Source organism: Colossoma macropomum, unplaced genomic scaffold, assembly GCF_904425465.1.
Source record: "Colossoma macropomum unplaced genomic scaffold, Colossoma_macropomum, whole genome shotgun sequence".
Taxonomy (NCBI): domain Eukaryota; kingdom Metazoa; phylum Chordata; class Actinopteri; order Characiformes; family Serrasalmidae; genus Colossoma; species Colossoma macropomum.
The window spans coordinates 294163-318653 of NW_023495392.1; the positions used below are offsets into that span (position 1 = coordinate 294163).

General features: G+C 37.0%; 1 protein-coding gene across 7 annotated transcripts in view; it reads left to right on the forward strand.

Annotated features, from left to right (window-relative positions):
* Positions 1–24491, forward strand: part of dmd (dystrophin) — a 164887-nt gene that overhangs the window by 51278 nt on the left and 89118 nt on the right. For all 7 annotated transcript variants that reach the window (XM_036562454.1, XM_036562453.1, XM_036562455.1 and 4 more), the window contains exons 23-45: positions 669–881; positions 1821–1934; positions 2452–2607; positions 2757–2927; positions 4963–5145; positions 5284–5418; positions 6377–6529; positions 6652–6813; positions 7009–7119; positions 9853–10026; positions 10252–10407; positions 10696–10866; positions 12939–13118; positions 13426–13548; positions 14376–14561; positions 14718–14834; positions 15396–15527; positions 17839–17991; positions 20816–20986; positions 21130–21240; positions 23293–23438; positions 23790–23913; positions 24076–24251. In XM_036562454.1, the coding sequence (XP_036418347.1) occupies positions 669–881; positions 1821–1934; positions 2452–2607; positions 2757–2927; positions 4963–5145; positions 5284–5418; positions 6377–6529; positions 6652–6813; positions 7009–7119; positions 9853–10026; positions 10252–10407; positions 10696–10866; positions 12939–13118; positions 13426–13548; positions 14376–14561; positions 14718–14834; positions 15396–15527; positions 17839–17991; positions 20816–20986; positions 21130–21240; positions 23293–23438; positions 23790–23913; positions 24076–24251 (3518 nt within the window). The remainder of the gene's footprint in view (positions 1–668; positions 882–1820; positions 1935–2451; positions 2608–2756; positions 2928–4962; positions 5146–5283; positions 5419–6376; positions 6530–6651; positions 6814–7008; positions 7120–9852; positions 10027–10251; positions 10408–10695; positions 10867–12938; positions 13119–13425; positions 13549–14375; positions 14562–14717; positions 14835–15395; positions 15528–17838; positions 17992–20815; positions 20987–21129; positions 21241–23292; positions 23439–23789; positions 23914–24075; positions 24252–24491) is intronic.

Sequence of the window (24491 nt, forward strand, 5' to 3'; positions counted from 1 at the left end):
ATAAAACCAAAGAAGAAATCTAATTTACACAGTTTTCCCCTTATTCCAAATACAGCCAATCAGACAAGGTTTGTTTGTTGTCTTAAATTCTCCTTTGGTTTTTCTCTGTGAGCGATGATCTAAACATGCATTTTGCATGACGCTAATGTAACAAACAAGTAAATGAAGCCAATTATACGCCATCAATATGCATCATGCAAAATGCATGTCTAAATCATCGCTCACAGAGAAAAACCAAAGAAAAAAACTTGAGAAAACATACCGTGGCTGGTTGACTGTTTTTGGAATAAGGGGGAAATTGTGTGAATTAGATTTCTCTTAAGTGAACCTATAACCTATAACAGAAAATAAAGTAATAGAGTGGAATAGAGTAATAGAGTGTATATGAGAATAAAAATTAATGTTTTTGCAAGATAAAAAATAAAGGCTTGTTATTCTAAAACCATAACAAGCAAAAGTGTAAGTCATGAAATTGTATATATATATCACGTAAAATCAGTGAGAACAAAACAGTGTTTGTATTGCACAGGCATTGTGTAGAAACTGAATTGCATGATATTTGGTTAGAATTGTGGTAGAATTTGCAGTTGAGTATTGTACATGCTATAACAGTTACATTTTCTCTTAATTAATTACTAACTAAAACATTATTTTTTGGCATTTTGCAGGCCATTCATGCAGCACAGCAAGAGCACCAATGTGAAGTTGAAGATCTGAATAAGATGGCTGAACAGGTGTTCCAGAAAGCTCCTCCTGATATGTGTCAAAAGTATCGTATTGAGCTGGACAATGTGATGGCACGCTGGAGACGTGCAAGTGAACAAGTTGAAGAAAACATACAGAAGTTGCAGGAGCACATGGCCAAGCTACAGCAGTTCCAAGTAAGTGCGGAGTCAATTGTTGTTTAATTTTGTTAAGAAAGCGTATGTTTGAGACATTGATCATGAACACCTAATTTACTGTTTCACAACTCCAGTCCTGCAATTTAGTCCTTGCTGCAATTTAGTCATATCATTAGCTAATTATCAAATCCCTCTTGAGCTGAATCAGGTATATTGGAGCAGGAAACATGAAACTGATTCCAGATTTCCATCTTTTGATGTTATTATGCAAAGTAGGCTTTGACCTACTTAAAATCCTTGCAATTACTCGCTGAGGAATGTTATTTTTCAACTGCCAGATTTTTTGCTGAAGCATTTTTGGTAAATTGGCAAACCTCAGCCCATCCTCACTCATAAAGTACTAGGCTTTTCCTGGATGCTCCTTTTATACCCAAGCATCATTTGTAATTTCACAATGTTCTTAGTCATATATTGCTCCTGTCCCAACATTTTTTGGAATGTGTTACAGGCATCAATTTCAGAATGAGTGCATGTTTACAAAAAACAGTGGAGCTGCATATTTTGTCTTTGTTCTGTTTTTGTTCAAATACAGGTCAAGGTATAATTATAAATTACTGCTTTGTGAAATTTATTTGCATTTTATCTGTTCCACCTTTTTTGGAATTGGGTTTGTAGTTCTACAAATTGAAGAGAACAGAACAGATCATTTACAGTGAGTAATGTAGCTTAAACTTGTCTGACTACCTCTTATGTTGTATATATAAACCAAGACAAATTAATATGCTAGGCCTTCATGTGTTTTATATTATGTGCAAAAAAGATAAACAGATGAAAAATGTATTAGGTGATGCAAGGAGACAGCTGGGATAGGCTCCAGCACCCCCCGCGACCCAGAAGGATAAGCGGCTTAGAAGATGTGTGTGTGTGTGTGTGTTTGTGTGTGTGTGTATAATGCAAGGAAATGCTTTGTTATCTTAGAATGACACAAAGACCCTGCAGAAGTGGATGGCTGATGTAGATGTCTTCCTGAATGAGGAATGGCCAGCTTTAGGAGACTCTGAGGCTCTGGAGAAGCAGCTGGAACAGTGCACAGTGAGAGCAGTCTTTATTTATTTTGCATGGAGAGAGTACTGAGCCTGTATAGTCATATTATCCTAGGTCATGTTTCAACCTGCATGCGCTGGTGCAAATATGTATACACTGTAAAAAATGTCCTAAAATTCCTTACTCAGACACAATGTTTATTCTTTTCAGTGTTTTTGTCACGAGGCAAAAGTACTACTTTTTGTTATGATGCAATTTCTAAAAACATTTTGAAGAGTTCGCATTCTTTTAGAAAAAGTAAACATTCAAATTCTAAGCCAACAGGACGTTATTGAATTGAAGCAAGTCAAGTCATGGTTTTGACTTGCAAGTCAAGTCATGTTTTTTTAGGCTAAAATAAGGAGGAGGCAGCAAGGTTTAAGGTTTGAATAGTTCAGTATAAATGCTTAAGGTCCTAGAGATAGTTTTGCTGTACAAATTGGGTCAGTACACTAATGACCTGGTTTTTAGAAACCTCAAAATCTTTTTATTTTTTTTTCACAAATATTCTTCTTTCATTTGTTAGGCCTTAGTAAATGACATTCACACTGTCCAACCAAGTCTAAACGGCATCAATGAAGTGGGACAGGCATTAAAGAGGGAAGCGGAGACGCCATATGCTATCAAAATACAGAGGATGCTTGATGAGCTCAATGCTCAGTGGGAACTAATTTGCAAACAGGTAATTAGCATTCAAGGTACTGATTATAAAGTTAACCATTAGGAGGCATTCAAAGATCTAAAAACATTAAATATAATTTAACTGTATAATTTCAACATTGTATTCCATATAATTTTACAAAAAAATATTTTCTGTGGTTCTATTCTTAGGCCTATGCAAAAAAATCTGCCCTTAAAGGTGGTCTAGATATGACAGTGAGTTTGAAGAAGGAGATGCAAGAGATGCAAGAGTGGATCACACAGGCAGAGGAAGATTACCTGGAACGTGACTTCCAGTATAAAACACCTGAAGAACTTCATAAAGCTGTGGAGGAACTGAAGGTCTGTGCTCTGTGTTGGTTTGTAAAACCAACTTTCCTGTTTCTTTTAACTTTTTTTTAATCAAATCACTCTATAACTCTGCATTTTCGAATTTTTGCTTTATCTAATTTTCATGTGCTGTGGACTACAATGCACAGTACATTGTAAAACAGCTTGAAAACAAAAAACAAATTGACACTGGCATTGTAATATGTGTTCTGAAGGGCTACAAGCATGCTCATTCAAGTTAAATGACAGCCACAAATGGAGTCTTTATGGAATATTTATCCTTGTACATAATTATATACTTACCTCAAATGACTTATCCCTTCTATTATCTTTGGGGTCAGTTTGACCCTGCTCAATGTCTCTAAATAAATGATTGACCTTTTTTTTGCTTTATATTTAATGACTTCCTAATTTAATAATTAGCAACTGAGTAAACATTAAATTAACATAACAATATGTTTTCAGTGTCCTCTACACCTTTTGTGCACACCAGTTCTTTGTTTTAGCTGTATAAGACATAAGAAATACAACATTTTACACACATTTGTTTTGGTTGTTATTGAGGTCACTATAACATGCAATTTTATGATCTTCAAAAAAACTTTGTTTTAGGGCCCTAACCTAACAACAATAAATGTAGTAGTGCGAGAACCACTAAAAGTTCACATAAAAAAAGCATTCTCCAATATTTGGTATGTATGCCGTGTCTTCTGCGTGGCAGCCACAGTGATATCAAAAGAGGGATACAAACGAACTCAGAGTCAATTTAATGAACTCAAAGATGGATAGCTAAGAAGACAGAAGGCAGAAGATGTCAAAGGAAACTGTATGGCGAGGCTCGCCAGCACAGCCCAACTGGAGCCCAGCAAGAGAGAGACGGCACACATCTGCCTGCTGCAGTTTGACAGTGAGGACACCCGGGAGCCGTACTCCGCACAGCTGCAAGTGGACGCCTGGCATCATGGCTGGATGGTGGCTGTCACTGTGATGCAGCTGGGAAGGAACTGGAAAGAACCTACAGGTGCTTGTGGGTCTGCTGCTGGAACAATATGATGACGTAGCAGCACTGACTGTGGCCCTCCAGCAATGCTTTAGGCAGGTGCCAGCTCCTGGAGAGTCAGAGGCTAAAGCAAGAACTTCACACTAGCAACATTTTTGTTGGCATCGACGATGCAGTACACAACGGAGAAAACAGATGGCACTGGAGAGGAGGGCCGCTGCTGTTGCTGTGTTTCACCGTGCCCAGAAGGAGAACCCAGCTCTCAGTCTCTCCGCTCTGGTGCCCCGATGGAGAGGACACTTACGGAGCTGGTATTCAGCTGCACACCACGGCACAAAGAGCAGAGTATGCTGAGGAGCCGCTGTGCCAAAGACACAGCCCCGAGAGAGGACTTGGGGGGGGTGAGGAGTGGGCACACTGTGGCACATGTGCTGGCCAGGACTCTGCATGCCCCAGGGACTTTGTTTGGACTGTGTTGGTGTCAGGACAGCTGACCTTTGATTATAATTATAATTTTCTGGAGGTTTTAATTGTTGGGGTCAAATTGACCCCAAGGATAAAAAATGTTATTAATTTTAAAGATAACAGGAGGGTTAAACCTGTTTTTGCAGCAGAAGGTAACTCAGATATTAAAAAGTACTTTAAATGGTTGTGTAAGTGGCATATTAATTTTTTTGTTTTTAAATACGTATTGATAAGTAACTGCTTTTGATGTATTGTATTTGATCTGCTGCATACATGTGATCCATTGCAAATTATATATGTTGCGTGCCGGGATAATTTATAAGAACTTTCAAGGGAGATGAATATTTTTTACAGCATTATATGCTTTCCAGCTGGATAACAACTGTCACATCTCTCTCACTTGGAGGTTGACTACTGGCAGTGATACCTTTTTTTGAACAATATTTTTAATTTTGAGTAATTTTCCTTTTTCTTTTGAATAGCATCAGGGAAAGTTTGTGAATTCAGGTTAATTGAATGTTTGAATGAACTTTGAATGCTTTCTTGAATTGAATGTTTTTCTACCATCTATCACGCATTCAGAGAGCTCAAGAAGAAGTCCATCAGAAAGAAGTAAAAGTAAACTTGCTGACAGACAAAGTAACCAGTTTCATCGCAAAGGCTCCACCAGCAGCCCATGATGCCCTGAAGACGGAATTGGATGTTTTGACTTCGAATTACCACCGTCTGTGTAGCCGGCTTGATGGGAAGTACAAGACATTGGAGGTAAACTTGACAGTGGTGTATCCTGTTATGCTTCCTATGGAATTTTGCTGTTACTCTTAATATTCATAATTCCACAATGGATGTTTTTGTGATTCATTCATAGAACCTAATAAAATGCTCCATTTATCTACTTTGCAGGAAGTTTGGGCCTGCTGGTGCGAATTGCTGGCCTATTTGGAACAGGAAAATGCTTGGATGGATCTACTGGAGAAGAGACTTGATGAGACAGAGAATTTGCAAGGGGGAGCAGAGGAGATAGCAGAGGCATTGGCTGTAAGTACTTGGAACCTTAAACATGAATGTTTTAAAAGTATAAAATTAAGGATATGTTTGTATATATGCTCCCTGGACAAAACATTATGTATTAACTTCCGTTCTTCATTTTATGCTAATATATACAGAGACAAATGACAAATTAAAGAAAAGAAAAACATACAGTTCCTTTGTAAGTAGTCGGGCCAACACAAGCTGCCAGAACTGTGTCAGTGTACCTTGGAATAGGTTGTAGTCTCTGAAATTGTACTGGAGGGATGTCTTTTCAAATTCTTTGAAATGATATTCCCTCACTATAAGGTGCAGATGTTTCTTGGTGTACACTGCACATCTGCTTGCCTACTTGTGAAGAATAAGATTAAGTATTAGTTATCTGACCATATCACTTTTTTCCCTCGTATCTGTCATCCAGTGTCTATGGTTTTTGCATCACTGAACAGTCAAGTATGCGTTTAGGAGAACAAGAGAGAAATGTGCTTAAAAAAGTCACTGACTTGATAACGAACCCAAGCCTGGCTAGAGCCTGATGTTGCATGTGAAAATTCAGCCCAAACCTGGTCTGAAACCTGAAATCTGAGAAACAGTTGCTCTTCTATTTTTCCTTACATATCGCACTAATGCAAGAGCATCACGGTCATTGAATGTACACTTTTGATCACATTTGACCAGATTTGAAGGCAAATGTCACATTATTCACTGTTTCTTTTGAAACACTAGCCAGTTTAGCAGTCTTTGTGGCCTGTGTCTGCTCAACATTTCTCAAATTTTAAGCAAATTTTAAAAAGGTCAGTAAAGGAATGTGCAATTTCATTAGCATTTCCTACAAATATGCTCAGGTTCCTGAAGATGACATGACACGCTTTCGACATATGGCACGAGACAAAGGGTGCACTTCTTGGGGTGTTTGTAATCTTTGTAATACTGTTTTATTATTATTTTTTTTTAATATTCCTTCCAGTCCTTAGATACCGTGATAAGAGAACATCCTGAATATAATCGTAACCAAATACGCGAGTTGGCCCAGACCCTTATGGATGGCAGAGTCCTCCATGAGCTTATTCACAGAAATGTGGAAGACTACAACATTCGCTGGGATGAACTTATGCAAAGGGTAAGCGTTTGAGCGTACTTGTGTTCATGATTTAATCGTAGTATTTATTTTAAACCAAACATGAACCCTAGTTTCTCTTTTTCTCTGCCTCTCTCTTGTGTGTTCCTTACACTCAATTACAGGCACTACAAAGGAAGCAACAGCTGGAGAAGAGCTTGCAGTGGGCTCAAGAAAATGACAATATTCTACGTCTTATCCGAGATTCTCTAAATACAACTGATCGTCATTTAACCGCCTATCTTGCGGATGGTATAGATGCTGCTCAAATACCTCAGGAAGCCCAGGTGTGCATGTTTGTTGATGCACATTCACAGGACAATATTTAATTTGGTGTTGTAATTACATAATCTTCCAGTCATGCATGCAAAACATTACATGATGTTTACATACCTACTGAGACATCCTATCATATCTTACTGAATATCTTGTGAGGAAAGAAACGATCCGTGTATGTATGAATATGCTTCTTTTGTTTGTAGAAAATTCAGACAGATCTGACTGGTCATGAGGTGACTCTGGATGGTATGAAGAAAAAGGCCAGTGAAGCAGATACTTCAGATAAATTGTTGGCAGAAATTGATGCTACATATGTAAGTACTACTAAACTTTTTCTTCTTCAAACTTTACAAGAAAATGCATAATTTAAACAGCCTTATGAATAAGAAACTACATCCACATTAATTTAATAAATATTGAATTATTTTGTCTTCTTAACCAACTTAAAAAAATGGAAAGCCAGTCTATAAAAATGGTCCTAGCTTCTTGGCAGGTTCATTATATGTAGTTTAAATGGTTGGACGCAAGCCGTTTTTTGCCATTCTCACAGGACTGGAAGAACTGAAAATAAGTAGCTACAGCTCTGTGCTGTTTGTTAAGGGTTTGTACTGTGAGAGGCTGGGATGCACAGTCTGGCCTAATTCTATCAGAAAGCATGCAGCAATCCAAAGCTGTAAAGATGAAGAAATGTTGAGTGCAAAGAGCAGCATGGAGCAGTGAGTGTAGTACACAGAGAAAGGACTGTTTTATTCTGTTTATTTCACCTTCCCGTTACCTCAGACTGAGGCCTCAGACTTAACTGGTCTAACAACAATTTCCAAGTCCACTTTACTGAGGGTGGACTTGACTGACCCACTGAGGTTAAGACCGAGAATGAGACTGGACTCGAGTAATACAACACTACAGATAACTCAATTGAGGCTACTAAATGTGAAGCAGACAGTTGATGAATCATTATTTACAATATATAACACGATGACTAAAAACAAGAGTAGAATAGAATGTCTAGCAAAACTTAAAACAGACTTGCCACATCACAGAAGTGAGCATTTAGCCAATAAATGCTCTGTCTTTGAGTGCTCAAACATGCGTGACCACCCTTAACAGAATGAGTATGACAATACAGAAAATGTGTTTATCTGTTATGTTAGCCAACTTCTTTTTTTTACCACTCCATGTGAAATGGAGTATCACCAGTCTGTAAGATTATATTTTTTCAGATCTACAGTAGTAGTACAATGCATCTATTTCCTGAAAAAAAGATGATACGTTGAACCCACGGTTCTGAAAATGTCGCAGGGCTAAGTCACTGACACACTCAATGAAGGGATTTGATTTCATTGGATATCACTGCAGCATGTTTATAATGTATAAGTTTTAACCCAACTCCTTTTCACAGCTGTGTCGCTCTGTGTCAGGTTAGCACCTGCGCCAGTGGTACTGAGACTATATCTGCAGTATTTCTGCCGCACCCACTTACTTCAGTATGTTCTTGTGTTTTAATTTTGTGTTGATGTCATTACAATGAAAACATGGCCCGTTATGTTACAATATATATATGCATTAGCCAATAGAGAGCAAACTGGGTTATGCAGAATCTAAGACAAAAAACAGGCAAGAAAAGTAGAAAGTCCAGCAGGAAGTGTTCAGTGAAAGCACAGATGCTATTAACATCTAAAGATGCCAGATACTTTTACATATGAAGATATGTTTACACATGAAGCCCTGCTGCAATGCCAGTCTGCTTGTTCATTCTGGCACCTCACAGGCAAAGTGTTCGTCAGGTAGATAAATTGCAGGTGGAATTTGAGCATACTTGGACCATCGCAGACATTCTGATTGTTTACTTTGACGCTGCAGTGCTTTCAGAAATTGTACCGGAAGTAAATAGGTTTTTTGCTTGACCATTGGATTGTGGGTGGTAATAAGAGGTTAGGCTAACCGTGAACCCCAACTTTTCAAAAAAGGGAACCAAAACAGACAGTCCAGGGACCACAATCAGATGCTATATTTTCTTGTATGCCACAGTGCTGGAAGACACTAATTTGAAAGCCAGAAATGTAGGTAAGGGAATAAGTCAACAGCCTTTAGAAAATGTATCATCTATAACAAATTTAGTGTTACAGCCATTAGACAAAGATGGGTATGATAAATATGATTTGTGTGGCCCCCGGATGCCTAATGACTAAGGGGGCGTACATCCAGATAAGGACTTGGTCTCAGAAAGCTCTTGCCATACCTCCTCCTGTATGTTCCACTGAGCCACGATGCAGGGTGGTAGTAATCTGTTCTGTGGGCTTTGCTTGAGGAATTCATCATTGTACAGTCTGGATAAAGTGTCAAGTTTAAGTATCAATAGAACACTGACATTTCTATGAAAGTATGCTGTCCTGGCAAATGAGCAAACTCATGACTTGGTCTAGACTTGGGAAAGTCTTTCTCTCGGAGAAAGAAAAAGAGATCCTCTTTAGAGGAACATTCAAAGTGGCAAATATATCCATAGTTGGCAAAGTCTTCTTTAAGTAATTGCCACTGCACTTGATGTAAGAACACAAACCATTATTAAAGTCAGCATGAATCAGAAATTGTCATGCATTTTCCTTCTGTACCATGATATGTTCCTAAGAGATGGTATTAGGGAGGGCTCAGCACTTTCACTCGATAATACGTAGGGGTTTGGGGAATGTGCAAGATACAAACAGGGTAAAAAAGCATAATTTTTGATTTCAGGTTTTGCACAGTGAAAGATGAACAGTGTTAAAAGACTTAAGAAACTAAAAAGTTTATGAAGGCAAGGTCAAACAGGTATCATTACACAGCAAACAGGATTATCATGAGTAAGGAAATTATGGTCGTAACAGGAAACAGACAGACAGAGTAATCAGTTAAAACAAGACTTTGCAAAGCACAGAAAATAAGTTCCACGTAAAAAGAAGCAGGTGTGTTGAGCAGGATGGCTACTGATATGACATGCTGCATGCGACCCAAGAACTGTTTAGAAGTGCTATAGTATTAAGCACACATTTGTTTTTTCTTTTTTGATTTAGAACAAACTTTTGGAAGTGAAAGCAAAGTTTCGGCTTTTCCAAAAACCAGCCAACTTTGATCAGCGATTGAAGGAATGTGAACGTGTGTTGGAAGAGGTGAAGAGTCAACTGGGGGTGCTGAGCATCTGCAGTTTTGAGCAGGAAGTGGTGCAGTCTCAGCTGGAGCAGTGCATGGTTGGTATCAAATGTTATTTGCATCTTTATTACTTTAGGGCTTATCAGGAATTATCCTGTTCTTTACTAATCAAATCAGTCCAGAGCAATGAAACGCTAAACTGTGTAGGGCTGTGGCACTCTAAGACTCAAGTTAAAAACCCCTGTTAACTTTTGTATTTCAGTACCTTACATCAGTGTTTTTTGGTTTTTTTTCAATACATTTTCACTGTTCTTCTCCTGCAGAAGTTATATAAGAGTCTAAGTGAAGTAAAATCAGAGGTGGAGATGGTAATTAAGACGGGAAGGCAGATTGTGCAGAGACAACAGACAGAGCAACCCAAAGAGCTGGATGGCCGTTTGACAAGTCTTAAACTGTTGTACAACGACTTGGGTGCACAGGTGTGATAACATGCTGCAGTAGTGATGCATTTTTACGCTTTTCCATTACAATATCTTACACATTGGCCTTTACAAATTTCAGATGTTAATGAATTTATACTTTCTTAAGTGTATTCAAATGATAATACTTTTACTTCCACTCTAGTGTAATTGCAAGAAGTTAGCTAACTTTAACTAACTCCACTTTAGGCATTCATGTTTATAATTCTTTTTTGGGTTTAATTTAATTTTGTTAATGTTAGTTTGTGAACAGAGTGATTAAGTTGTCTGTCGCTTATATTTGTCCAGGTGACAGATGGAAAGCAAGAACTGGAAAAGAGTCTGAAGTTATTGCGCAAATTTAGGAAAGAGGTAAACAGTCTGACGGAGTGGTTAGCAGCGATTGATAGTGAATTGACTCGCCGGTCATCAGTGGAGGGGTTGCCCAGTGACCTGGAAGCGGAGCTGACCTGGGCCAAGGTAGGTAGATAGATAGATAGATGGATAGATATATCACTTGATTAAACCCAGAGGGAAAGTCAGCACAAAGTACAGTAAAGAGCAAAATATGAGCATATTGTCATATGCTATTATACAGATGCATAAATAGAAGAAGTAAAGATAGATAATAAGATATACTAAAACAATCATAAATATAATGTGCTGTACGAGAATAAGTAAAATCACATAAATATTATGCATTTGACAATGCAGTAGTGCATGTCATGTCCAGTGGATGAACCAAGTGACTATACACTGTAAACGCTAACATGTTAATCAATGTTAATAGTTGTGCAATATGCATGGGTGTATAAACAAGTGGCAGTGCAATATGCAATATTTATGGATGTATAAACAGTGGCAGTGGCAGGTACATAAAAACCCAACTCGGACTAAAACGTTGAAGTAAAATTAATATATTTTGAGTCTCAAGGGCACACTCACTAATGCTTTGTGCCACTGCAAACTGCATTTTGGTGTTAAAACGTGGCTTTTGGCGTTCCTTTAGCGCTAATAATAAGATCTGAGGGGTGGTCTGAGCTGTCTTGTGGTTTTTCCTCTTTGCATATAAGCGCAAAATGCTGGGAGAAGATTATTATAATGAGGCAACTTCTCCAATTAATCAAGGCTGATGGTAAATATTGACTATATTATTTAACGCCTGTGAAAAGCTTGTTATATTTCTGATGATAACATGGTTGCATTGTTTGTTCGCAGAGACAGAGAAATAAGACTTTTTTTTTTTAAATACATTTATTTATTTTGGATGGGAAAAAAACACTTGCAAATGCCTGCCATGTCACATTACTCTTATTGTGATGAAAGAAATGAAAAACTTAAAACCAAATAGTTTTAGAAAAGCAATGTTTTAAACAGTTATTGCCTAATACAACACTGTCAAAAAGCAGCTTACGCCTAAATGATTATTTGATAGTTTTCATATTAAATATTTTGGCTCTGCTTTACTAAAGCTGCTCCTCACTTTGTTATTTCTACATATGGCTTCTGTGCGTGCAGTGTTTTATGTGTGCATCGTGGCAGAAATGTCATTGCCATTGTTTGATTCACTGCATGTAGCTAAGAGGTTACGCTCAAAATCATACAATTCCCAAACGACCTGGGTGGGCTGAAATTAAACAAGAATTGCACAGTATCACACAGTTTCCAAATACACTCAGCACTCATCACTTAACTTCAGGTCATACACCAGCCAAAAATTAATGTTTTACAACAGAAAGTCAAAATAATCACTCATTTTCTCAAATCTCTGATGTATTATGTTGAAGTGATGTCTTATTTTCTGGGAATTATTATTTTACATTTTAATTATCACATATTTTCCCAAAGGGTAATAAAGTCTTGAGAAAAAAGTTATTATTTTGACATTATTTTTAATGAGTCACAGTTTGAATCTGAAACAGATGGATAAAAAGTCTTTTCTTCTTTTACCTGGTGATAATTAGAAAGTTGTGCCTGTGTTCTGTTGCACGAAAGTTCTTAGTAGACAACCCACTAAATTGGCCACCCTATTCTGGTAGTAGTGGCAGTAGACTGTCGGTAATAAGCGCCTTAGTAAATCTGCCCCTTAATGCTTATTTTAATGGGAACATCAGTTATCAGATTACAGACATTCATCTTCAAACCTCTTTTTTATACAATTTTGTATAAAACTTTTGTAGACAAAATTGTATAAAAAGAGTTTTGAAGCTAATAAAATAATAAATAAATAATAAAATTTCTTTTATTAGTTGCATGTCTGTAATTTGTTTCATTTTTTACACATTTTGGCCAGGTTACCAAATATCCCCTTGGTTATCAGTAAAGTATAGCTATCTGTCTGTCGATCTTGGTTAATTTATCACAAAACTTGTTTTTTTATGTAATGAAATGTATTGTAATTGTTCTATTGTGTTTTGATATTTCATAAATTCCAAACTGGTTACACTGGCCAGTTTACAAATAATTTAGTTTTATGTTCACATTATAGCACTGTATGAATATGTATAGCATACAAGATGGCAGTACGTAACTGTTTTGAACTTTTACTTCAGGCCACACAGGAGGATACAGAGCGACACACGCCCCAACTACACTTAGTAAGAGAGTTAGCAGAGGCCTTGAAAGGATTGCTTAGAGGGCAGGAAAGCCTCATCGATGACAAGGTCAGCCTGTTGAATTGCAATTGGATTGCTGTGACATCACGCAGTGAGCAGTGGTTGAATCTTCTACTGGTGAGAGAAAAAGCATCTGTCTTCAAATGAATTGTTCTGCTTGATTCCACATGCCTTAGTGGCCTAGTCTGCTGTTCTGTCCCTTGTAATTAATTGACTCAAATATTTCCATCTTTACTCATTGTTTCTTTACTTTCCATCCCTATGTTTATTTATAGTACGTTTATTCATTACTTATCATATATTTGTAATACAAATCCCTGATACAGTTACTACACAGTTTTGAGTACAATGAAACTATTTAAAAGTTGCATTTCATATTCAGCCTGAAAGAAGCCCGACCATTCATTTCATCTCGTAAACACAGGATTACCAAGGTCAGATGAAAACTCTGGATCAGAATGTTGCTCAGATTAATGCCTGGATGGATGGAGCCGAAGCTCAGATGGACAGGATGGAGAGTCAGGGCTGCAACAAGCATGTTATCAAGGTTTGTACCTTTGCTAATGTATGGAGAGTCTGACAGTTACTTATTGTATTACTTATTGTATAGTTTGTTGTTTACTTGTATCTCACAGTCAAATGTAGATGACAAACTAATTCTATAATGGAATCTCCGTCCTAGAAAATCACAAATTGCAGACAAAAGGGAATTACAGTTAACAGTTATGCTGTCAAATGCTATATTCATCTGCACTGGAATTCTGACATTAACATGAGAGAAATGTATATTTAAAAGAGAGATTTATGTTTCAGAATGTGTATTTCAAGAGAATTGACAATGTAGATTCGCCTCTCTAATCCTGACATTTGCAGGCTGGCCAGCTTAGTATCTTCGATTTGGGTCATACTAATTCCCTTTTGTTTCTGTCGTACCAACTAATTTTGAGAGCTAACACATTAGCTAACTTGCTAATTAAATTGAACAGTTTTTAAAATGCACTTACTGACTGAAATGTTCAACAATAAACACATGTCCTTAAAACTATTTATTACATTGAGTGTGCTACATATTTAAATGATTGTTTTCAAATGATTATGATTCTTTTTGAATGAGGCACAGTGCAGGGCAGCAAGTTGAGTTTAATTACATGTATCAGTTGTGATGTCACAGTAACAAAAACAGCCTCATTATTGTTTAAAATTTTCAGTGTTTGAAGGGGATAAAGAGAAATGTGAAAATAGTTAAATAAAATTAAATCATGACTGTTTTTGGCACATAAAACTACACAAATATTATAACTGTAAAAATAAAATACAAGACATTTAGCATATAATAGGGTCCAATGATTTTACTTTTTGATTTCCCTATAATAGACCAAAACTGTTCAGGGTCTGCAAGCAGAGCTGGAGGAAATGCGTGGAAAATTAGAGGCCGTCCTGAGTCTCGGTGAAGACCTCATTAAGAACAGAGGGGAACACTGTAAAGCTCAAGTGAAGCCAAAGCTGGAGCAGCTCAGGCATCGCTTTGAGATAGTTGCAAAAAGGATTTTAAATGCACAGGTATTGTTTCAGTCATTAAGCAAATAAGAAAAGATCATAAAATACAAGTCCTCTGTGTAAATTGCAGACCTTTACACTTGAACTATCACAAAACATGTAAATTATGATTTTGGTTTTGTATACATGTATTCATTTATGTGTTTATGTATTGTATAGGCCTCTTCCTATGAGTTAGAGGAGTACTACAGACAAGCTCAGATGTGGCAGCAGCTGCTGGATGAAGAGATAAAACTAGGTGAAAATATCAAAGAAGATGATTTCCTTGAGGAACCAGTAAGTTTGTAATTATAAGTAATTTTATCATTATAATAGACAAACAGCAAAATCTAATCTTCCTTTTAAATATATCATACCATGGCTAATTACATTCTTGTGCAGTACATTCAACTGCAGTGTGTACCATGATACTCAGTCCAGACAGATCAAAATTTACCTTGGTTAATCATGGTTTTTATGCATCTGGCCCATTGTTTGGTGCCACTGTTTTTGTCTGGTCAGATGAATTTTGCACCATCTTATGGTAGGAATTTGCAGCAGGCAAGATGAGTCCATGGAGCAGTCTTCCTTTTTAGTCTTAGCTGATCTTGCCTATCATGGAGCCAGGAAGGGCCAAAGTGTCCCCAAAGGTAGTTTTGGTCAGAGGTGGAACTGACATGCTGATCAGTAAAGTGTTTATACTGACATGTAGTAATTGTATTAAGTTAATAAGTTAATAAGTTAAATGTAATGCTTTCCAATAACTTATTATATCTAAAGTTCTTACAAATTCATGTATGCCATTTTGGAATAAAACGTCATATGCACCCTAATGATTTCTGATGCACGTGCCTGTAGGCTGTTGATGAAGATGCACTGAAGAAGCTGTTCCTGAGAGGAGAGAATCTACTTAAAAGAACTGCAGAGCCAGCAAATTCCACTGTTCGTGAAAAGCATAATCTGCTCCATGACAAATACAACACTCTGAAGGTACAGAACTGACAATCTCAGGTGTTACTCCACAGGTTTATGGCAAGTTATAATTGGCTCTTATGTTAAACAAACTGTGTACACAATGCAGTCATAATTGTGCCACTCAAGTGGTTTCAACATGATAAAGCATATTGTACAAAATATCAAAAAAAAAAATTAAACAAATGTAATATACAGGGTACAATGCAACAATATCATCACGTTTGCTAGAAGACATGAATCCTATGCCACAGTCACACACATGCAAATATAGTGTGTGTGTGCGTGCATGTATTGTAGTTAGAGAATCACTCCAGGATTTTTCAGTGGATCAGGTATCAGGTATATTAAGCCCAATCTTGTTTCAATCCTTTGTTTAGTTTTTGCACTCTAATTAGCCCACCATTGTAGAGATGGCATAAATAAGCATTATCCACAGCCTGCAGCAGTGAGTTTTTTGTCTAAATATCAGCCACCTTTCATCTAAACATGAACATGTGTGCATATAGTGTAGAAAGGATGAGGATACTATGCGTGTTAGAGCTAAACAAAATCATAGCACATTCCCCACAGCATGCAGTGTTTATTTCACTTATGGAATCCGGTTGTAATCAATTATTATTCGCACCCAACATTATTAGCTACCCAAGCCGTGTCCTCAAGGGAACTGCAGTCCATTAGGTAGACAGGAGGAATTCAAATGCTTTTTATGTCGAGCAGGAATGAATGACAACTGCTGGAAAATTAAAGAACACACAATGTACAAAATGCCAAGAAGTTCAGTTTAGGGCTGTATTGTTGCATGTAAAGCCAGCTGTCTTTGCTATGTTTAGCCTACAACCTTTTTCAAAATAAATTGGTTTTATTTAAATTGGCTTTTTGGTATGTGAAGTGATACACCTAAGCTTCTCCTTGTGGAGAATTATTGTAGAAAAAATAGGCGCCAACTACAGGAAAACATTGGGTCATTGGCCCCCTCAAAATTATAGAAAAGGGGGCAGCCAGTCTTAAAGCAAAACTCTGAAACTGCACAGTACAGTCTAAAAACAGCTGCTGTAGTTAAACTGCATTTAACTGTAGGGATTTTAAGCGTACAGGGTTGGAATGTAAACTAGAAAAGCTGTGCTGTATTCGGCATGCGCTTGTTTCACTCATGGGTTCCTTCCCTACCACGCAGTGTTAACAGGTTTATGATTTTCATGACAAATCTGTCTAGTTTAAAAGTGCAGTGCAGGTGGAAATTATATAATCAGGGTGTACATTTTTGTTTTGGTTGCTTTCTGAATGTACTCCAGCCACGGAAAAGGTTTGAAAATTAAAACAAATTGTCTTATGAATGTATATTAAGCCTAATTTTGAATAGCTGGTATCCTAAGGACAAACAAGCATGTACAATAAGAGAAGATAGTATCTAGGTATCTAAACTTGAAAGAGGGCATGTATGCAATATCACAAAAAAATGTCTGCGTATTTTGACACTGGCGGCTATTAATTAAAAGACGATTTGAGAGTTGATTTGTTGGATGTAGTGAGATTATTTTTTTTTTAAAATATGTGTGTTTTTTTACACCCTGTTTTGTTTAAGTTTGGATACATTTGGGCCAGCCTGGCTGCTCGTTAGGCTGCAGTCTGGTCCGATGGTCTTCTGTGGCAGGCAAAAACACAGATACAGCAAGAGGTTAACTGACTTAATTTGTGTTTTAATGTGTCTTACATGAATAAAAAGTGTCTTGATGATACTATCCAATAAGTAATGATCCCTTGCTCTGTTTTCCCAGTATGTGATCTGCACGACATTAGTGCAAGGCGATCACTACTTTGTGTTTGTGATTCTTATTTCTTTATCTCTGGAGAGGCGCCATTACTGGATTACTTTTAATAAACACAATGTAAATACAAAAGTGTCTGATAACTATATGATAACTATATAAAATAAATTGTAAATCATTAACATATATTCACGCATTGTTCCTTCTCTTATGTCTATATTCTTCTCACAAAGTTACAAATCTGTCATCAAATTAGGACATACATTTTTTTTAGTTTTACCCAAGTTGGTGGCCATGGTGGAGAACGTGTTCCACAAATGTCGACATCATCAGTGCTACAAAGTTTTCATTTTTGCTACACCTGCAGCTTTTATAGCGCCAGTGCTACATGTTCAAAAGGTTTACATACAGCCACAAAATAATAATTTTGTTCAGTGACTGTGATGTGAAGTTGGATGGCAAAGCCAGATAATAATCAACACCATTATGTTTGACCAACTTTTTTCCTGTTTTTTAGTGACTCTAAATATATATATATATACTGTCTTTGGCACTAACAGAATCTGAGAGCCCTCAAGAGGAAGAAGGCGCTTGCTTTTGCCCCACAGTGGTACCAGTTCCGCAAGAAGTCAGATGACATGCTGCAATTTCTTGACAACATTGAGAAGATGGTGGCAGAACTCCCTGATCCTGCTGAAGAGCCAACTGTGAAGGTGAGTGCCTGAGACTCTGAAACCCAGGTATTATAGGATATAATGTTATACAAGTCAGTTAATCAAGTGTATTAACTACCATACACATAGAATTGTCGCTTTCTGAAGGGACAGCTAACAATGTATATTTATAGTTTCTACATTACTGGCCTCTATTTAACAAGATTGAAACCTTTTTTGCACCTGGTGGCAAACTACCATTGTAGCACTTACACTGGTATTTTTTGTATTTTTTGAATTTAATGCTTTTGTATCAACACACAAAAAAAATTTAATACAAAAAAGCCGTGGGGTCTAGTCTTCTTTGTAAATATTATGATTTCTCGGTGCTGCTGCATTTATTCGAAATGTAAAGAGCCTGATCTAACAAAGCCAAAAATCTTATTTTAACATTTTAACTTTATTCAAATTAAACAACTCAATAATAATTGCACTGTAACTCTTGTGGTGGCAGCTTTAAGCAAGTTAAAGGGGTCATCACCAAATATGAATGTATTGATTATATTGCAAGCGTCTGAATATATTGCAAACGTCTTTATTAGTTAATAACGCTGACCAGTTCTTAAAACCAACTCAAGTTAACAGACATTTTTGGTAATATAATGTTACAGTATATTTCTGAAAAATCCTGTTTTGGTGTCCTGTTTATTGTTAAAACATTTCATTTTTTTCTTGGATTTACAGTTTATCTTCTGGGTAGATGTTAGGATTAATTAATCTGACCTTCAAGGATTACTGAATAGTTTCTAGCAAAAATACATTTTTCCTCCTACTTACTAAAAGGAACTCAGCAAACACTGAAAAACAGACCACTAGCTTTTGGCTGAATTATAATCTTCTTCTTCATCATCTTCTTTTTCTTCTTCTTCTTCTTCTTATTAGTATTATTATCTTGTGACTTATTTTCAAGACTGACATTTGTAATTCTGTGACTTTTACCCAATTTCCTTATGGTCATTGTGTGCAAAAATGGCATTACTTGTGTAGCATTTACAATTCTGATGTCAAAGTGCGAAGACACGCTTTCACTGTCATAAAGTTGCTATGGATCTATTGTAGCACATTATTTATTCCTGATCCTTTTGATCTTTCATTCGAAATATTAAGACAAATCTAACCTTCATTTGAAGTACAGTGATTGAAAAAAGCTAAATCTTTTCAGGCAGTAAATGTTTTTTTCAATGTGTGTGTACCACAATTGTTAACACCCCTTTATTTAATACTTTGTGTAGTCTCCCTTTGCAAAGATAACACTTCTGAGTCTTCTCTTATAATGTTTAATAAGACTGGAGAACACATGGCAAGTGATCTGAGACCATACATCCACACAGAACCTCTCCAGATCCTTCAGATTTCAAGGTCCACACTGTGGACTCTCCTCTTTAGCTCATCCCACAGGTTTACTGTGGGGTTAAGGTCAGGGGGCTGGGATGGCCATGGCAAAACCTGATTTCTGTGGTCAGTATATAATTTTTGTGTTGGTTTTTAAGGAATGCTTTGGGTCATTGTCCTGCTGGAAGATCCAAACTATGGCTCAGTTTAAGCTTCCTGTCAAGTTTTGATTTTTGTTTTTCTGCTGGTACTTGATGGAGTCTGTGATACCATGCATCCGGATTAATTGTCCAGGGCCTTTGGCAGAAAACAGCCCCACTGTATCAAAGATCCACCACCATGCTTCACATTGGGTATGAGGTACTTTTCTGCATGGCTATCTTTGTGTCCATGCCAAACCCACCTCTGGTGTTTGTAGCCAAATAACTATTCTGTTCTGGTCTCATCTGACCACAGAACACAGTCCTACTAAAAGTCCCGGTAATTTTTGGCAAACTGTAGGTGTTTGTTGGTCATTGGTACCAGAGGCTTTCTTCTGGCAACCCCCCAAACATCTGGTTATATAGGTGGTGTTTGATTATGGTTTGGGAGACGTTCTGTCCAGAAGACCTAGCTAATTTCTGTGATTCTGTGTCTGTGATCCTTATAGATTCTTTGTCCACATGAACCATCCTCCTTACTGTGTGTAGGGTCAGTACAGACATGTTTGCTTCACAACTTTAGTTGTTTTAAACTTATTAATTATTCATAGTGGAAATGGGCATTTTCAATTTTGTTTAGCTGTTTTCTTGTAGCCGTTTTCTTATTTGTGCAGCCTAAGAACCTCTGTTGTACTTCATTGCTGAATTCACTGGTCTTTCTCATAATGATGGATGGGAATTTGGCCTGTGTTTCATCTTATATATATATATATATATATATTCCCTAGTGAAACCGGAAGTCATGGTTGACCACTTAAGTATTTGTAATAAATCAGGTGAACTTTAAAACATAAACTTTGAATAGAAATATACTTCAGTTAGATTTCACTCTAAAGAATTTTTAGGGCTGCCAACAATTGTGGCACACATACATTTAAAAGAAATATTTATTTCATGACCAGAAGTAGGTTTTTTCTTTCAATAATTATACCGTAAATAAAGATTATATTTTTGCTAATATTTTGAATAAAAGATCAAAAGTACAAGTCATTAAAATATTTTTACAGGTAATTTTGCTCATGATTACCATGGTTGCCAATATTTGTGGAGGGCACTGTCAGTAACTGAGTAGTAACTGACATTACTTTTTCATAGTGCTTTGTGGTGGAAAGCACTATAACTGTGCATTGATTACATTTCAAAGTAGATTATATTCAGTTCTGACATGAACTCAGTGTTTTTACTCAAATTATGTATTGTTTTTCAGTTTAGATGTGAAAACATTGTGACAGAGATTTTGCACAAAAACCACAGTGGATCCACTCAACAAGACAATGTTTTTTGTCTTCTAGGAGATTGGCACTAAGATTAACCAGCAGCGTCCAGAACTTGTAGAGGTTCAACAACTTGGCAAAGCGCTCTCAGAGGCTGGCATGGTCAAGATTGTGGAACCATGCCTTATTCCTATCAATAAACGTTGGAACCAGCTGGACAATAAGTTTGCTCAAATGCATCACATGAGTGTAAGTATGGCAAAAGAGAAGCCAAGTGATGTATTGAATCTACTGGATGCAGAATAATTTTTAAGCTAATATTTACTGTTATCATAAAGATGATGTCCAGAATGACTGTGATTTGTGATAATGATTTTTACTTCACCATGAAGCAAGTGCAGGCTCTGCTGCATTCCATTGCTGAAAATGAAGAGCGGCTGAACTCACCTGTGTGCTGGTCTGCTGCAACTGAAAATTTACACCAACAAGAAAAGTGCTTTAAGGTGAAGCTTTAAATTATGCAAATTACAGGTTGAGATTGAATTCAGTTAACAAGTCTTTATGAACTACTTTGAATATGTGATCATTAAACAAATATTTTAGATTGCATTAGCCATCCTGTGTGACATTTTGTGCACATATAGATCTACAATTACAAATTTCAGAACTTAGTAGAAACAAAGATCCCCTTGGTAGTTTTCATGTTTTATCATAGAACATTAAATCACAGTGAATTTAATGTTTTTTTACACCGATCAACGGAAACAGACTATTTTATGTCAAAGTGAAAAAAGATCTCTGCAAAGGGGTTTAATTTAGTTTCAAATATAAAACATGAAGAATTCACCCCTGTCAAGTCAGTATTTTGTAGATGCCCCTTTGGCAGCAATAACAGCCTTGATTCGGTGTTCCTGTAAGCTTTGCATTTGGACACTGCAGTTTTTCTGTATCCCTCTTGCAAAACTACTCAAGCACTGTCAGGTGGCATGGGAATCATGAGTGAACAGCCCACAAATTATCTATTGGATTGGGAACTAGGCTCTGATTCAGCCACTGCAAGGCATTACACACAAGGCATAAAACACTTGTTTTTAAGCCATTCATGTGTGGCTTTAGTGGTATGCTTGGGGTCATGGTAATGCTGGAAGACAAATCATCTTCCAGGGTTCAGGTTTCTTGCAGACTGTATGAGGTTTTCCTCCATCCCTGTATTTTGCTGCATTCATTCTACCCGCTACTCTGACAAGCCTTCAATGGCATGTGAGAGTAGAGGTAGATTCATCCCCAAAGTATGATCCTACCAGCATTTTGCTTCATGGTGAGATTGGTGTGTTTATGATTATGTGTGGATGGTGTTTAGTCTCATGGAAAGAAGGCTTAATTTTGTTCTCATCAGACCACAGAACCTTCTTCCAGCTGACTTCAGAGTCTTCCATGTGCTTTCTGGCAAACTTTACCAAAGAGCTTATGTGAATTTTAGCAATGGCTTTCTTTTTGCCACAAGCTGCGTCTGATGAAGCACCTAGACAACAGTTGTTGAATACAGCAGTCTCTCCGATCTCAGCCACTGAGGCTGGTAAATGTCGTAAGTGTCTTGGTGGCCTCCCTTACTAGTCTCCTTTTTGTACGTTTTTTGTAAACAGCCTGCTCTTGGAAGAATTACAGCAGTGCCATATTCTTCCTGTTCCTTAATGATTGATTAACTGTACTCCAATGAAAATTCAGTGAATTGAAAATGTTTGTATCCGGCCCCTGGTTTGCCATATTTTGTCAGAGAGTTGCTTGGAGTGTCCTTTTCCACTCATGGTGTAGGTTATGCCACAATACTGACTCACCAGAAGTTGGACATCCAGATACAGGTGTATTTATTCTACAATCACTTGGAGCCTTTTGACTGCCCACAGATTATCAGAAAGAGTCTGCTTCTATTGATCAGTCTAAAAGAAAAAAAATACCATTATTCTATAATAAAACATGAAAACTTCTTAGGGGTGAATACTTTTTATAGGCACTTTATACAATTTCTTTTGTAGTTTTGAATTTGCCAAATTTTTCGTAGTTTCACAGTGACTTTCACAGTGACTTTCACAACGATCACCTAGATATTTACTTTCGCTAGTCATGCTCAGACTCCTTTCACTATTCTAGCTACAGTAACTCAAACATCATTGCCCATCTGTCACCATCAAAATGTAATGCATTGGGAAGACATACTCAGTTTTTCATGTTTTAGAAATAAAATGAGTACTCACATTCAGATTTTTTTTTGGAAAGGGTTCATAGAGGACATCCCTGCAGATCACTGGACAGGTCTAAAAAAAAAAAGAGTCACTTGCAGTTTGTCACCTTTGTACACTGATGTCTTTGCACTGTGTAAAATGTCACCAGTGTTTGTGTTTCTCATATTTCATCTCAGTGTGAAGTATATAAGGTATTAGATTTAAACTAATACTCAAAGATATAATTTGACATTAAAACCTTCATTTTGCACATTTAAGAAAAATACACATAAAGGGATAATCAGTAGAAAATAATTTTTGTTTTCTATTACTTAGGAAGTGAAGCAAAATTTGGACATACTTGAGACTCCAGTGGTAGAAGCTTTGGATAGGAACAAAATCCACCTTGATGAAAATCTATTAATTCAGCTCCTCAGCACTAACTGGGAAAATCTAAAGAGGCTCTATCAGGACAGGCTAGCGTAAGTATGAGTGTTGAAACTTCAAAGTGCTCCATTTTAATTGTGCTCCTGGTTCTATGTTAACATGGGTCTTAATAAAGTAATTGAACGAATCTTAATATGGTGTTGGGGATTCCCCCAAGGGAAAATGGCAAGGCCAAGTGGACGAGAGCTTGTTAAAACCTGTATTGAAAAGGGCGGTAGGACAGAGTTTACTAGCAGAAAGAAGTTGAGGTTGCTGTCTTCATGTGCTGTTATTGTTTGAAAGCATCTGTTGTTTCTCTAAAAAACATTGACAAAGTACATATATGGCAACTGGTATTTTAAGTTTTCTAGCCTCTCTCTCAAATTGTCTCATTTTTTTTTCTCCAGATATTTCAACAAATGCAGAAAATACAGTGATGAGCTAAAAGCCCTTCAAGGCTGGCTGACTGCTGCAGAGAAAACATTAGTGCTGTATGAGGAAGACCCAAACTTGAATAGAAGCAACTTTAAGGTATCTACTGATTATAGAATCTTGAAATTCGCTGATTTGTATTATACCTTTCTCAGTTAAATCAAGCAAGCAACATGACGTATTAGTTTTAGACATTATGTTCAGTATTTCTCATTAGGTACGTTACTTTAACCTGCATATTTGGGGAAAAAATGCTCACAGGATCTGCAGGAAGTTTTGGAGAAGCAAGAGGCAGCAGTGAAAGCTCTAAATATTATGGGCGAAGACCTGGCCATGCAGTGCAGAAAAGAGGATGGAGATCACATTAAACAGCAGCTTGCTTCCATCAATACATGCTGGACCAAACTGTTCAGTCGGCTGACTGAAATAAAGAGAAGGTAAAAGCTAGTTTGTGAGAAAGTGTAGTTCAGATTGATGTAGCAAATAGCTCCTGAGTGCATCCATTCAAATTTAGCAGGTTGTCAGAAGTATAAATGTTAGAATAATTTATTTACTGTTACACAGAGCCTTCAAAATCAAACTGGCTCTACTACTTCAAACTATTTTGTTGTTGCTTTGTTATTTTCTTTTTTTTTCTAACTACCGGTAGCGCACACTCATAATTTTTCGTACACACG